Raw genomic sequence first — 16160 nt, 5'->3', positions numbered from 1 at the left:
GCTGAAGATGAATAAAGAACAGCTTTGTAGTAAGTTCTATGTAGGACATGGTCATTATTCAAACTCAATGTGCATTGCGATACGTAATGTATCATGACATGTTTTGTATCGTGACCTTGTACCACAATCTGTATCATTTTGTGTCATTATATGTATCGTATTGTGAACTTTGTATCATGACATGTATTGTATCGTGACATTTGTATCATGATATGTATCATATCGTGACATTTGTATCATGATATGTATTGTATCGTGACATTTGTGTGTCTGTCTATATGTCTGTTTTGTTTGTCATATATATCTGTTTGTGTCACTACAATATATTGTATTGTTAGAATATGTTATTGGTTCGGGTGGTGCTGGGTGAGGGGTTGGAAATTTATAAGCGTTGCTTCATTCCATCCCCTTTTCAGACTGTATGTGTAAATTGTTAATTCTTCTTTTTTCTCTTCTCAATGTGTTGTTTTTCTTGTTTTTTTTCTCATCTTTGGATTACAAGTCTGAAATAAATGAATAATACAATGATATGTATTGTATCGTGACCTTGTATCATGGTACGTATCATATTGTGACCTTTGTGTCATGATATGTATCGTATCATGACATTTGTATCATGATATGTATCGTATCGTGACATGTGTATCATGACATGTATTGTATCGTGACCTTTGTATCATGACATTTATTGTATTGTGACTTTTGTATCATGATATGTATTGTATCGTGACCTTTGTATCATGATATGTATTGTATCCTGACCTTTGTATCATGATATGCATTGTGCCGTGACCTTTGTATCATGATATGTATCGTATCGTGACCTTTGTATCATGATATGTATCGTATCGTGAACTTTGTATCATGACATGTATCGTATCGTGAACTTTGTATCATGACATGTATTGTATCGTGACATTTGTATCATGATATGTATCATATCGTGACATTTGTATCATGATATGTATTGTATCGTGACATTTGTATCATGATATGTATCATATCGTGACATTTGTATCATGACATGTATTGTATCGTGACATTTGTATCATATCGTGACATTTGTATCGTGACATTTGTATCGTATTGTGAACTTTGTATCATGACATGTATCATATCGTGACATTTGTATCATGATATGTATTGTATCGTGACCTAGTATCATGATATGTATCGTATTGTATTCAAAGCAATAGCGCCACACAATCTGTATCATTTTGTGTCATTATATGTATCGTATTGTGAACTTTGTATCATGACATGTATTGTATCGTGACATTTGTATCATGATATGTATCATATCGTGACATTTGTATCATGATATGTATTGTATCGTGACATTTGTATCATGATATGTATCATATCGTGACATTTGTATCATGACATGTATTGTATCGTGACATTTGTATCATATCGTGACATTTGTATCGTGACATTTGTATCGTATTGTGAACTTTGTATCATGACATGTATCATATCGTGACATTTGTATCATGATATGTATTGTATCGTGACCTAGTATCATGATATGTATCGTATTGTATTCAAAGCAATAGCGCCAAAATTGCAGTCATATGGTCTCTTCCCTTAGCAGTGATTGGATAATTTGCAAACCCTATACTGTAGGGTGTGGAAACCCATCTAGGGTTGTCACTGTGAACCTAGGGAAAGGCAGAGATGAGTCAACCGTCCCTAAACGCAACAATAGCCAGACTTTCCTTAAACTGTCACAGTTGTCTATGCATTCTCTTAGAATACGATGATACACGATGATACATGATACTGCTTGTGGATACCCATATTGATGCAGATCAAACTGTATTGGAGGGAAAAAATGGATCATTGCCTATGGTGCAGTGATTTTAAGTGGGATTAGGTTGTGTGATTTCTGTTATACATAAAGAACAGCTGGGCTACACGGTGGTGTAGTGGTTAGCACTGTCACCTCACAGCAAGAAGGTTACAGGTTCGCATCCCGGCCTGGGCCTTTCTGTGCAGAGTTTGTATATTCTCCCCGTGTCTGCTCTGGGTTTCCTCCGGGTACTCCGGTTTCCTCCCACAGTCCAAAGTGTTAGGTTAATTAAAGGTTCTAAAACGCCTCAGCCCCGGGACAAGCGGCTGAAGATGAATGAATGAATGACAGCTTTGTAGTAAGTTCTATAAAGGACATGGTCATTATTCAAACTCAATGTGCATTGCGATACGTAACGTATAATGGCCTTTGTATCATGACATGTATTGTATCGTGACCTTGTATCACAATCTGTATCATTTTGTGTCATGATATGTATCGTATTGTGAACTTTGTATCATGATATGTATTGTATCGTGACATTTGTATCATGATATGTATCATATCATGACATTTGTATCATGATATGTATCGCATCGTGACATTTGTATCATGATATGTATCATATCGTGACATTTGTATCATGATATGTATCATATCGTGACATTTGTATCATGATATGTATCGTATCGTGACATTTGTATCATGATATGTATCATATCGTGACATTTGTATCATGATATGTATTGTATCGTGACCTAGTATCATGATATGTATCGTATTGTGAACTTTGTATCATGACATGTATTGTATAGTGACATTTGCGCACTCCTCCAGCTGGGGCTCCACTGGCCACGCAGGCACGTGCACACACACACACACACACATGGCTGTCTATCGCTCTGCCTACCTGTCTGTCTCTGTCTGTATAGATGCCTGCCTGTCTCTCAGTCTGAGGGTCTGTCTGTTTGTCTAAACACCTGTCTGTCTGAATGCCTGTCTATCTGTCTAATTGCCTGTCTGGCATTTGCTCTGTTGCCTATATGTTCTGGAGGGAAGAGGGGGTGTAGAAGCAGGAAAAGTTTGGGCCTGTCTGTCTGTCTATATGTCTGTTTTGTTTGTCATATATATCTGTTTGTGTCACTACAATATATTGTATTGTTAGAATATGTTATTGGTTCGGGTGGTGCTGGGTGAGGGGTTGGAAATTTATAAGCGTTGCTTCATTCCATCCCCTTTTCAGACTGTATGTGTAAATTGTTAATTCTTCTTTTTTCTCTTCTCAATGTGTTGTTTTTCTTGTTTTTTTTCTCATCTTTGGATTACAAGTCTGAAATAAATGAATAATACAATGATATGTATTGTATCGTGACCTTGTATCATGGTACGTATCATATTGTGACCTTTGTGTCATGATATGTATCGTATCATGACATTTGTATCATGATATGTATCGTATCGTGACATGTGTATCATGACATGTATTGTATCGTGACCTTTGTATCATGACATTTATTGTATTGTGACTTTTGTATCATGATATGTATTGTATCGTGACCTTTGTATCATGATATGTATTGTATCCTGACCTTTGTATCATGATATGCATTGTGCCGTGACCTTTGTATCATGATATGTATCGTATCGTGACCTTTGTATCATGATATGTATCGTATCGTGAACTTTGTATCATGACATGTATCGTATCGTGAACTTTGTATCATGACATGTATTGTATCGTGACCTTTGTATCATGATATGTATCATATCGTGGCCTCTGTATTGTGTTATGTATCGTATCATGGCCTTTACATCGTGATACTTATCCTGTTGAGGCCTCTATATCATGATGCATATCATTCTGCAGCCTCTGTAACGGGTATCTTATTGTAGCCTCTGTATCGTGATACGTCTAGTATCGTGAGGTTGTGAACAATACACAGCCCTAGTAAATAAGTCACAGTGTGGTCTAGACCTACTCTATATGTAAAGTTTCTTCAGACAGGTATGGAATCGTTGAATTAAATTGTAAGGGAGGCTTAACATAAACTGATGTCAATCTGTTCAGGAGCACAGAGGTGAGAGTTGGACTGACCTGCAGGCAGATCGCCAGGTTGACGCGGCAGCCGAAGGAGGTGCTGACGGCTCGAGGGTGGAGTCCAAGGTCCTTGAAGAGTTTGGAGAAGGACTGTGTCAGGGCTATCCTGGGACGCTCCTCTGCTACAACCACACAGGTCCTCACACGAGACAAATCCAATCCTCGAGACTGAAGGAGGCAAGGAGGATGCAGAATCAAACGCTGTTGTATCTGTGATCCTTTCCCTCTTATCTTTAAATGTCACTTGATTGTTTTTCACTTGTTAATTCAATTCATAAAACAAGGCCTATAAGGGTAAGTGTTAATGAGATAAGTTTTTGCATTTAAGGTATAGAGGCTGGAGGTGGGAGATGCATATACATCATGGTATATGTAACGTTACTGTGGTATCTCTATTAGTGCTGCAACTAACAATTACAGTATTTTCATTGTCAATCAGAAATCAGGAACCTCAACTTCTGAGTCAGGCTTGTAGTAGGAGCAGAAGTGTAATAGGAACATGTGTGTGTGCTTGGATTTAAGAGGGGACCATTAAGGGGACGGACTGGAAGTAGAGAGGTGAATGAGTTCAATAAAGTTCACAAAACAGCAAAAAATAAATGAATAAAAAGATAAATATTCAACACACAGTGACAGGGAACTTGACAAGATGGAGGCTCTGAAAGAACAGGCTCCCCTGCAGTTACATCTTACCGCCAAAGAGGCCGCTAGAAACAACATGTCTCAATTCTTATGGAGTACAACTTTAAATACAGTACTTAAGTACGGTTTAGAGATAGGTGTATGTTACCCTACACTTCCACCCCACTAAATCTCAGAGCATCCCCAGCCAAGTGTGAAACAGATCGCGTGAATGATTCTAGAGATATGTAATCACGTACAAGGCGCTCTTAGATTATACCCGACAAACAGTAGCAGTACACTCTCTTCTCGAGACACACCTTCAAAGAGTCGGTCTGCAGGCCGAGGCCCTTGGTGCAAAGCTCCATGACGCTGTAGGAGCAGAAAGTGTCGCGGACTTTGTACTGACTGACGGCCGACAGCCAGAGGGCCGGGTTCACCTCCAGCTCAGACGGAGGGATCAGGATGGACTGGTGACCTGAGTACACACTGCAGAGAGAAACCACACGAGAGATAAGAGCATGGAGGGATTCTGTCATCGTACTGGTGTGTATGTTTAAGCTAAAACAATGTGTTGAGATGCTCTTGGAAACTCTTTGAGCTCCCTTTATCCATTCTTCTGCATCTGCCCTCCCTGGCTAGAATGTGTATTTCAGGAACACTAAATTGTGCTTTTTGATTTTTGAGTCCCATTTGTCTTGGTTTGTCTGACCTGCAAAGGCACCAGAGGACGAAGCCCAGGCCGCAGTACGGGTCCAGGCAGATGGCGACCTCTCTGGACGGGTAAAGCTCACACTGCAGCTTGATGGAGCGGCAGAAGGCACTGGTGGCTGTGTGAGACATCTAAACAGCAGACGGACACATGACATGAGGAAACGCTCATTAGTGCTCGCAGTTGATCCGTTTCTTCTAGAAGCAAACAACGGTTTTCGGTAACTAGAAGAAACAAGGGGGGATATTCTCCCTCTGTGTACCCTGTGCAGAAGTGAGGAACAGAAAATGTTTCACACACACAAAGTAAATCCTAAGTTTGGATCGTCTGTCTGGAGCTAAAAACATTTAATTAACTAGAAACATGTCCACAGTACCCTGATTAGTGACCAGATGAATTGACCGCCTTGTTTTTCTCACTGTGTTGCAGCATTGATACTCCAGCACCGTCTGATTTGCTCATTAACAATGACAATTAAATATAATGGACAGGCAATTTAGCAGCACATGAGAACATTTGCTGGCATTGTTTCCTCCTGCCCTGCTTTTCCTCTGTACCGATTATGAGTCATGATTTATGAGGCTTTTGTGTGTGTTTGTAAAAGAAATTAGGATTATGATGCCAAATGACCAGGCAACAATTGCCGATGCTTTGAACACTGTCAGGTGAAATACTTTGTGGCATACAGACGAAGTACGATGGCCAACAATGGGGAATCATTTCACAGCTGTCTGTTTAACTAAAACGTATTACAGCAAAGCAATTAAAAAACATTAAAGGATAATTTCTGTCATTTTCAAACTTGACCCTATTTCCCCATGTATTTCTGTATAAATGATTAATGGCAACAACTTTTTTTTCAGGGAAAAGGAGAAATCTGTGGTCGGCCTTGTTCAGGTGGGCTTTAGTTCCTAGTTTTAAATATATTCTTGCGTCAGAAATTGAATGCCTGTTTTTGTTTTTGGTCTTTAAAAAACACTGATGGAGAAACATCCAGGACTTCTCAGCCCAGGCCGCTTTTTAGGGCGCACTCACACTGTCCTTCCGCACCGGGCCAAAACCGTTTTTTCAGCTAAAGCCTAGTGCGTTTAACCAGTGTGAGTGCACCCGCTCCGCGCATAACTGCGAGAGGTGGGCTTTTGTAGAGCGTGTTTGCACATGTACGAGCATGATGCCTACGGCGGTTCTGACGTAATTTATGTGCGCCTGTTGGGACATAGAAAATAGAAGGACGGACCATGCGCAGACATTTAACAACAACAACAATGGCGGTGAAAGGTTCACGTTGGTGTGATGCGGAGGTGGAGTGTTTACTGCAGATTTGGTCGATGAAAAGATTCAAAAACAGTCGACAAGACGCACAAAAACTCTGAGGTCTACGGAAAGATTTGTAAACAAAGCGACGCATCGCGATTGACGGCGTGTGACGTGTTACGGCCTAAAGCCCGGGGCGCGGTACGGAAAGGACAGTGTGAGTTCGCCCTAAAACACAACTTCCCAGAGGTTTCACTGGCTCTTTAGTCGGCTACAGCATGATTGTACTAGTCCAGTACTGATCCTGTTTACATGCTAGGGATTTAAAATCCAAGAATAAAGACGAGAGATGAACAAATATTCTCGTTTCCCTCGTCTATAATAAAGAAATTAATATTCGGATGTTAGCTGAAATGTGCAGCCTCTCCTCTGGAAAAGATTTCATCTTCAATGATCCTCACTCTTCAATCTTTATTGCACACGACTTTCTCAGGTGGCTAAAGGTGAGACGAATAACTGATGAGAACATTAACACATCACAGAGAAAGTGTCCCGACAGGAGGTCAGAGTCAGGACCCTCATCTGGGCTCATTTGATAAACTAATAGTAGAATCTGAATGTTCTCATTTGTTAAATGTAGGAAATGGAGCCATTGCCCAACATTTTGAAGAAGAACTTTCTGTCATCTTTCTGTTATTTTGTCAACTGGGGCAACTGAAAAAATTAAATTGGACTTTTCTCAACGTTTAGCTGCCATTTTAAGAAATATTAGACCTATTAGAGTGTTCAATTATACGTTAAAAACATGAAAAACAAAACAATTTCTTGTGCTGCTTGTGTTTTTTATAGTCTGGAAACAGATGAATCTCATTTATCTGCTCTCTGTGAGTGTCTGTGAGCAGAGAGGGGAGAAACAAAAGGCTCCAACATTAGAAATCAAACAAGAGGAGGTCTTGTTTAATAGAAGTCGACTTAAATGGATTCAAACACGCACGCACGCACACAAACACACACACACGCACACGCACACACACACGCACACGCACACGCACGCGCACGCACGCACACAAACACACACACACACACGCACACACGCACACTCCAACATGGATGGGTTAGAAATCAAACAAGAGGAGGTCTCATTTAATAGAAGTCGACTTTAATGAATTCAAACGCACGCGCGCACACGCACGCGCACGCACGCGCACGCACAAGGGACAATATTGGAAAGTGAGGGTATTTTTCTGGTCATCAGGGGGAAGTTTGAGGGTTTGAGGCTTTTTTGGGTGATTTAGGTTTAAGGTCAGAATCAAATTGAGGGCTCTATAGTGTAAAGTGTCACTGAGGCAGTTATGTCATGTGTTTGTCCTGTCTTGTGATTTTTAAATGAGTTTTGAAACAGCGGGAGTTCATTACTACCACACCCGCTGAGGCAAAGAGCTATTTATTAGTCTACGCACACACACAGGCGCGCACACACACACAGGCGCGCACACACACACACACACACACAGGCACACAGGCACACACACACACACACACACAGGCACACACACACACACACACACACAGGCACACACACACACACACACACACACACACACACACACACACACACACACACACACACACACACACACACACACACACACACACACACACACACACACACACACACACACACACACACACACACACACACACACACACACACACACACACACACACACACACACACACACACACACACACACACACACACACACACACACACACACACCCTGGATGAATAGTGGCAGAGGAACAAGGAGTCCAGGACAGGATGCAGGCTTGTTTGCAGGATCAAGAGGCTCTTTAATCTTTAAAATGTCACCACCGTCCACCTCCTCTATCAGATGATTTCATTTTGTCGAGTAAACTGTTCCTCTGCATAAACAGCGAGACGTGGAATTTTAGATTAAAGCTTTCAGATTTGAATCAGTGTTAATCGAGCCAATCAGTCGTAATTCTTCAAATGTCAAATGGAAAAGGCTAAGTGGTTTATAACACAGAGCCCGTAACTAGCCTTTTGAACAGCAGTGGGGCAAAGCAAGTTCAGTAACGGCCGCGTTGTGACGTTAAAAAACATCTGTGTCCAGGGCAAAAAGAAGCCAACTGAGGAATTTGATATAAATCACCCTTTGAATTACATTAAGGTTTAAAGTCAAACATAACTAAGGGAGGGGATGCTTTGAATGACAGGTCCCAGGAGGTGAGCCCACACCGTAGGCTTCATTCAGCCCAGCTCAGCTCATCCACACTCCCGTAGGCTTCATTCAGCCCAGCTCAGCTCATCCACACTCCCGTAGGCTTCATTCAGCCCAGCTCAGCTCATCCACACTCCCGTAGGCTTCATTCAGCCTAGCTCAGCTCATCCACACTCCCGTGGGCTTCATTCAGCCCAGCCTAGCTCATCCACACTCCCGTAGGCTTCATTCAGCCCAGCTCGGCTGATCCACACTCCCGTAGGCTTCATTCAGCCCAGCTCAGCTCATCCACACTCCCGTAGGCTTCATTCAGCCCAGCTCAGCTCATCCACACTCCCGTAGGCTTCATTCAGCCCAGCTCAGCTCATCCACACTCCCGTAGGCTTCATTCAGCCCAGCTCAACTCATCCACACTCCCGTAGGCTTCATTCAGCCCAGCTCAGCTCATCCACACTCCCGTAGGCTTCATTCAGCCCAGCTCAGCTCATCCACACTCCGTAGGCTTCATTCAGCCCAGCTCAGCTCATCCACACTCCCGTAGGCTTCATTCAGCCCTGCTCAGCTCATCCACACTCCCGTGGGCTTCATTCAGCCCAGCTCAGCTCATCCACACTCCCTCTCTTTGCTCATTTTTGGACTAACTGGGAGTCAGGGGATGTCGGGCACTGCCGAGATGGCGACAGACATGGCAGAGACTGCGTCCATATTTTATAAAATCAATGTTTTATCATCAATAGTTGACTATTATTTGCATCCCAATGAACTGAAGTGTATATTCCAGGGGGACTTTTGTGTGTCGAGTGCTACACCGGCTTATGTGAAACAAACAAAATGTGAGTCATCCTAGTTCAAAGTGGAGTAAGCTCAGTGTGTGTGCTTGCGTGTGTGTTTACCTTGACTCCGGCGAGCATGCCAGTGGTGGAGACACTGAAGTCCAGGTAGGCTAGGGTGTCAGGGTTGGACGGTTTATACAGCAGAGGAGGTTTCTTCTTTGGCAAATCGTCTAGAAACAAAATCAACCCAGTCCCGTCAGTGCTGCTGCAATATACCACACATGTACAGCACACACACATATCTCCTTCCATTAGCAGCCTTTCTGTATGCGCTGCACACGTCATGTCTTTGAAACAACATTTGTAGAAACTGCACAGAATATTTTTTAGTCTCAATAGGGAGTCAGAGACTGATTGGAGCAATGCACAATAAAGCGGTTAATCAAAAACAACACCAATGTATTTCTACAGTTCGTCCGTATATCATCCATCTGTACCTGTGTCCAGGACGGGGGGCCAGGTCCGGACATCCACGGCGGCCGAGGCTTCCTTGGACCTCAGCAGTTTAGTGATGAGCTGCGTGGTCATCACACACACGGACCGGCTCACCTGCACGACACGGTACAGACAGCATGAAATCTGATGACACGCATCAGCAGTGGCTAACGACAGGAACACCACATCATATTCTATCAGGTGATATTACACTGTAAATCGCCCGTCGAAGCAAAACGGTTAAATTCTTCTGCTCGTGAGATTTATAGCGAGGCGCCATCAGCTCTGACCTCCGTCGTCGCCTCCTGCCAGCTCTTAAAGACGAACGAGGCCCGTCGTTATTCACAGCTCACATGCGTTCACTCACTTAGTTTTTTACGATTGCTGGCTACTTTCCCGTTTGCCCCTTCACTCCATCTTGCTTAAGTTTTCTTTAGTGCCGAGAGTTGAACACAGGATATTTTAGCTGTGGTTTCGTGGCTGTAAGGCCCATTTGTCAAACAAGACAATTCAAAGTGGTGTATAAAGTTGTACGTGACGCGCGTGTTTACTCAAAAAACAAACATATTTATTAATAAAATGAATTAGAGATAGATGAGGTGGTTCGGGCATCTAGTAAGGATGCCTCCTGGGCGCCTCCCTAGGGAGGTGTTCCAGGCACGTCCAGCTGGGAGGAGGCCTCGGGGAAGACCCAGAGTCAAAAAAAGAGCTGAGCCGGAAGGCAAAGCTCTCGATCTACCGCTCAATCTTCGTTCCTACCCTCACCTGTGGTCATGAAAGCTGGGTCATGACCGAAAGAACGAGGTCGCGGGTACAAGCGGCCGAAATGTGTTTCCTCAGGAGGGGGGCTGGAGTCTGGAGTCCACGCTGGCCTGGGAACGCCTCAGGATCCCCCAGTTAGAGCTGGTTAATGTGGCCCGGGAAAGGGAAGTTTGGGGTCCCCTGCTAAAGCTGCTGCCCCCGCAACCCTCATGGAGATGAGATTATCAGAAAGAGCGACTCACTCTCTTCCTGTTTACCGTGACAACAAGCGACGTACAAAAGTCCACTGACACATTTACTCAAACAAAACTGTAAAGACTGATCAGGGAGGTGAAGGTTTGTTTAACATTCGTGAAAAAGGAAACAAAACAGAGTCATTCACAAGGACAGCTAACGCTACGCATTCTCTTCCTGTTTTTAACATCTGCAGTCACTACGGCAACCGCACTCCTTAAACCGAAACAGCGGCGCTCGGTGAAATCCGTTTAGGCTTCTTTTGTAGGTGTGAAATGATCCCAAACTTGTTCTCTGCCTTTTTCTGATGTAGTTTTTTAACGTGCGCGTGGAACAATGATCCCTGTACGAATACAAAGAAGATGAAAATAACAACAAAAAGAAAATGGTAGCTCCAAAAATGTGTCGCCGGTCCATTTGGACTCTTTTGTGTGACGAGAATGAAAGCACTCACCACTCACAACTTCACCTTTTTTACATCTTTAGACTAAAATATTCTACAACCACTTGGAAGACACTGTAGAGATGACGGGGGACTGTTGAGAGATGGAAACTCGAGCTCTTGTTCCTCCTCTACAACTCTTTGTACCGGCCTTTGCTCGTCGGCTTGTAGGGATTTTGTAATCTGATGAGCTCTTCCTAAAAGTAACTCTAGTAATTGTTAATTAATTAATTAATGCTCACATTCAAGACGAGTATTAAAAGTGCATAGAAATGCAATTGATGGGAGGATGTGGGCCTCTGTTAATCATAGAGAATGATCTAGATCTGCTCTGTATGAAAAGGGTCCTGAGATAACTTTTCTCATGATGTGATACAATAAATAAAATTGAAATTCATTGAAATTAAAGCAAAACAGGTGATCCAAAAACTTATTTGGGGTTCTCTCTGCTGCTGTGAATTTAGCATTTCTGTGAGATGGTGAACATTTCAACGCTGAGCCATGTCTTTCATAAATGTTGTGACACCCTGGAAGTTATAAACGCTCCGATTAAGGCATCAAAGAGTTCGTCTTTACCTCCACGATCATCTTGACGGTGGGCAGCGTGGTGGCGATGTTCTGTGGGTGAGGCGGTCGCACCGTGATGGGCACGCAGCCGGCATAAAGGCAGCCGTAAAACGCCACGATGAGGTCGATGCCTAGAAGAGAGGGAGAAAGAAAGAAAGAGAGGAGGGAAGGGAGGAAAAAGAGAGAATTGTGGATAGAGACAGGAAGGAAAAGGAAGAGTAAGAGGGGAAGAGTGAAGGGTGTCAAGAAGGAGGACGGAGGGAGGAAAGTGAAATGTAGAGGGAGGAGTGGAGCGGAGTACGGGGAAGAGGATGGAGTAGAAGAAGAAAGGGGGACGTGGAGAGGGAGGTACAAGAAGGAAGGATGATTGAAATAAGAGAAAGAGGAAGTCAGAGGTGTGAGGAAAGAGAGCAGGAAGAAGGGAAGATGAGAAAGAAGAAATGTGAGGTGAGATGAAGGAGAGGGAGGAGAGGAGGGAGGAAAAGGAAGAGTAAGAGGAGAAGAGTGGAGGGTGTCAAGAAGGAGGACGGAGGAAGGAAAGTGCAAGGTAGATGGAGGAGTGGAGTATGGGGAAGAGGATGGAGTAGAAGAAGAGAGGGGGATGTGAAGAGGGAGGGATGAGAAGAGAGGGAGGTACAAGAAGGTAAGATGATTGAAATAGGAGAAAGAAGAAGTCAGAGGGGTGAGGAAAGAGAGCAGGAGGAAGGGAAGATGAGAAAGAAGAAATGTGAGGTGAGACGAGGGAGAGGGAGGAGAGGAGGGAGGAAAAGGGAGAGTAAGAGGGGAAGAGGGGAGGGTGTCAAGAAGGAGGACGGAGGGAGGAAAGTGCAAGGTAGACGGAGGAGTGGAGTGGAGTACGGGGAAGATGATGGAGTAGAAGAAGAGAGGGGGATGTGAAGAGAGAGGCATGAGAAGAGAGGGAGTTACAAGAAGGAAGGGAAGATGAGAAAGAAGGAATGTGAGGTGAGATGAGGGAGAGGGAGGAGAGGAGGAAAAGGGAGAGTGACAGAAATGCATAAGACAGGGCAGAAGGACGTTAGGGATGTTAGGCGAGGCAATGAGGAGAGATGGGAGGACGGAGGACGAGGGAGGAAACGGAGAAGGAGAAGGAGAAGGGGGAAGAAGAAAATAAATGGTCACACAAACGCACACACTAATAGAGACCAGCAGGGTGTGTATTGAGCGCTGGACTCTGGAGGCGGTTAATTGAAGACGATCTCCTCATGTCGGGGAATCGGTCCTGCACGGCTGCATCCGTCCTGCAGAGACCAACGCGAGGCTCTGCGTCTCCGACGGGAAATTACAATTCTCCCTGTTCTCCTTCATTGTCTGCGCGGGGCTCGCTTCGATCTGACTGAACAGCTCTGAATGTCTCTGTCGTGTCTTTCCTCATTTAGAAACATCCAGAGTCTGGCCTCGTTTACATTTAGGCGCACTCACACTGTCCTTCCGCACCGCGCCCCGGGCTTTAGGGTACTTTCCCCCCCTCCCTCTCCCCCCGCGCCCCAGGCCCGTTTGTACTCACACTGCCTGGGCCTCGCGCAAATGCTTCTTGCCTGTCCATACGTCATCACGCCGTAACACGTCACACGCATTGATTGACGTCATCCCGATGCGTCTCTCTGTTTACAAATCTTTCCATAGACCTCGGAGTTTTTGTGCGTCTTGTCGACTGTTTTTGAATCTTTTCATCGACCAAATCTGCAGTAAACACTCCACCTCCGCATCACACCAACGTGAACCTTTCACCGCCATTGTTGTTGTTGTTAAATGTCCGCGCATGGTCCCTCCTTCTTTTTCTATGTCCGAACAGGCGCACGTCAGAACCGTCGTAGGCCTCGTGCTCGTACACGTGCGTGCGCTCGTGCTCGTACATGTGCAAACGCGCTCTACAAAAGCCCACCTCTCTCAGACGGGCCGTGGACGGCCAGCTGGCCGCAGTTATGCGCGGAGCGGTTGCACTCACACTGGTCAAACGCACTAGGCTTTAGCTGAAAAAACGGTTTTGGCCCGGTGCAGAAGGACAGTGTGAGTGCGCCCTTAAAGGACCGCTAAAAAAACATCTTTTACATTTTAGTTAATTAGGTATAAATCATGTATATGTGATAAAACCGAACATTAACCAAACAGGCAACTACTTGTTCTACGATTATTCCAATTATTTCACTGCGGAAAAAGTTGTGCGGTATTATGTTACATCACGTCTTACTGTTGCACAGTTATGCACACACACACACATGGTATCATGTATGTCCTGTAATTCCATGTAGGACACAGGATTTCAATATTATGTTTGGAAAATAATTTGTTAGTATATATATATATATTTTTTTTTTAAAGATTTTTTTTTGGGCAGTTTTAAGCCTTTTTATTATAGAGGACTGACAGGAAATGGGGTGAGAGAGAGAGGGGGCGACCTGCAGCAAAGGGCCGCAGGGTGGAGTTGAACCCCCGGCCGCTGCCTCGAGGACCTCCAGCCTCTTTACATGGGGTGACTGTTCTAACCGCTGAGCCACCGGACGCCGTTAAATTGCAACATTTTGGTCATACACCTCATGTCGACAGTGCACTGGAACCCACTCCTTAATTAAATGAACGCACCACACGTCAGCAAAAGCAGTCACAATAACAATACAATCAAATGAATGCAATGCTTTGGAATCTAGTCTACTCAGGACACATGCACATCACAGTGCACTACTTTTGTAATTACATGTACGAACAGTGAATACAACAACCTGCATAAGCACACTAAGCTTTTGGCCATTTAGTGTATTGATATAAAACAGGTTCAGAGCAGTTTCCAAAGCTGTTTTACTACATAGTGAACATTCATTAAGCACTATTTGCTGCATAGGATCAGCTTTTATTTTGAAATTTCAATGGAGTTTTTCTGCACTTTGGAGTGAACATCTTTCCATCTGGCACCATCACAACAAAGATGTCATGAAACTGATACCAACGTGTGAAACACCAGGACGTGGAGTTGCAGCTTCACTCAGTGTTTACCTGGAGGGTAGACCAGTGCGACGTGGTCTCCGTCCTGTAGGTGGGCCCGCTCGGCCAGCATGCCGGCTATCTTCTCTGCCCTCTTATGCAGCTGCACGCAAGTCAGAGAGCTGGCTATCGTACCCTGGAGGTCCCACACACACACACACACACACACACACACACACACACACACACAGAAAGATGATTGACACATTCAATCAGCAGCAGGTGTCATGTCACATTTTCCGTTGCAGCATCTCGTTGCTGAACAGCTGCGAACAAACCTGCGGATCATATTTCCATTATGCAAACTAACATAACCGTCATACAGAGGCACGTCACACACAATCCATGCTCATAATAATGATTAAGGGTAAACCTGGCAAAACTCGCCTCTAGCTGAACCTGCTCAGCATCATTGTGTGTGTGTGTGTGTGTGTGTGTGTGTGTGTGTGTGTGTGTGTGTGTGTGTGTGTGTCTTACCCTGGAGTTGAGCAGTGTGTACAGGACGTGGTCTGGTGTGGTCTGGGCTCTCCACTGTAACACCTCGGACAGGAAGAGGAACTGAAAACACAAATAAATACCGGAACAGTGAGACAGAGTGACAACACACAAACACACACATTCACAAATAAACACACACACACACACATACACACACACACACACACACACACAGCCACCCTGAACACAAGACTAAGGCAACATGGCAGCTAACAGGGAAAGTGCTGGAAGAATCCAGAATTTAGTGACTGTAATCAATGCTGGGAGGGAGATGGTTATCATGTATGGGGCTGGGATTAGACACTCCTTTGAGTCAAGAAGTACATTGAAAATGGGACCAAATATTAAGGGTGGAGACGACAATTGGGTTACGTGTATATTGGGATGATTGAAAGGGTCATTTTGATGTAAGCAGAGCTAGGAGGCAGGTGGAACAGGATTTTGCTTACAGCTTGCACCAGATTAATTCAGGTTCATTATTTCCAGAGAGTCGTTTTGTTAGCTAGCTCTCAACTCAACAGGATTCCTTGTTGCTATGGCAACAACAGACAACCCTGGCAACCAGCAAGACCCAACGCTATTGGCTGCTACAATGGAAACAGAGCGGGACAGAAAGTCATTGTCCAACCCTGACTATTATGGAAAAGCAATACTTTCATTCTGTACCCC

General features: G+C 44.2%; 1 protein-coding gene across 4 annotated transcripts in view; it reads right to left on the bottom strand.

The window, feature by feature from the left end:
• Positions 1-16160, bottom strand: part of LOC310957502 (disco-interacting protein 2 homolog C) — a 225167-nt gene that overhangs the window by 14473 nt on the left and 194534 nt on the right. For all 4 annotated transcript variants that reach the window (XM_083928083.1, XM_083928085.1, XM_083928084.1 and 1 more), the window contains exons 24-31: positions 15471-15551; positions 15006-15129; positions 12006-12127; positions 9994-10105; positions 9617-9726; positions 5224-5354; positions 4832-5000; positions 3888-4058 (exon numbers count right to left, since the gene is read on the bottom strand). In XM_083928083.1, coding sequence (XP_083784209.1) covers positions 3888-4058; positions 4832-5000; positions 5224-5354; positions 9617-9726; positions 9994-10105; positions 12006-12127; positions 15006-15129; positions 15471-15551 — 1020 coding nt within the window. The remainder of the gene's footprint in view (positions 1-3887; positions 4059-4831; positions 5001-5223; positions 5355-9616; positions 9727-9993; positions 10106-12005; positions 12128-15005; positions 15130-15470; positions 15552-16160) is intronic.

This window comes from Echiichthys vipera (genome assembly GCF_963691815.1).
Source record: "Echiichthys vipera genome assembly, chromosome: 15".
NCBI classification, from domain to species: Eukaryota; Metazoa; Chordata; class Actinopteri; order Perciformes; family Trachinidae; genus Echiichthys; species Echiichthys vipera.
The sequence above is the reverse complement of the archived record's forward strand: the minus strand, read 5'-3'. Positions and strand labels throughout refer to the sequence as shown.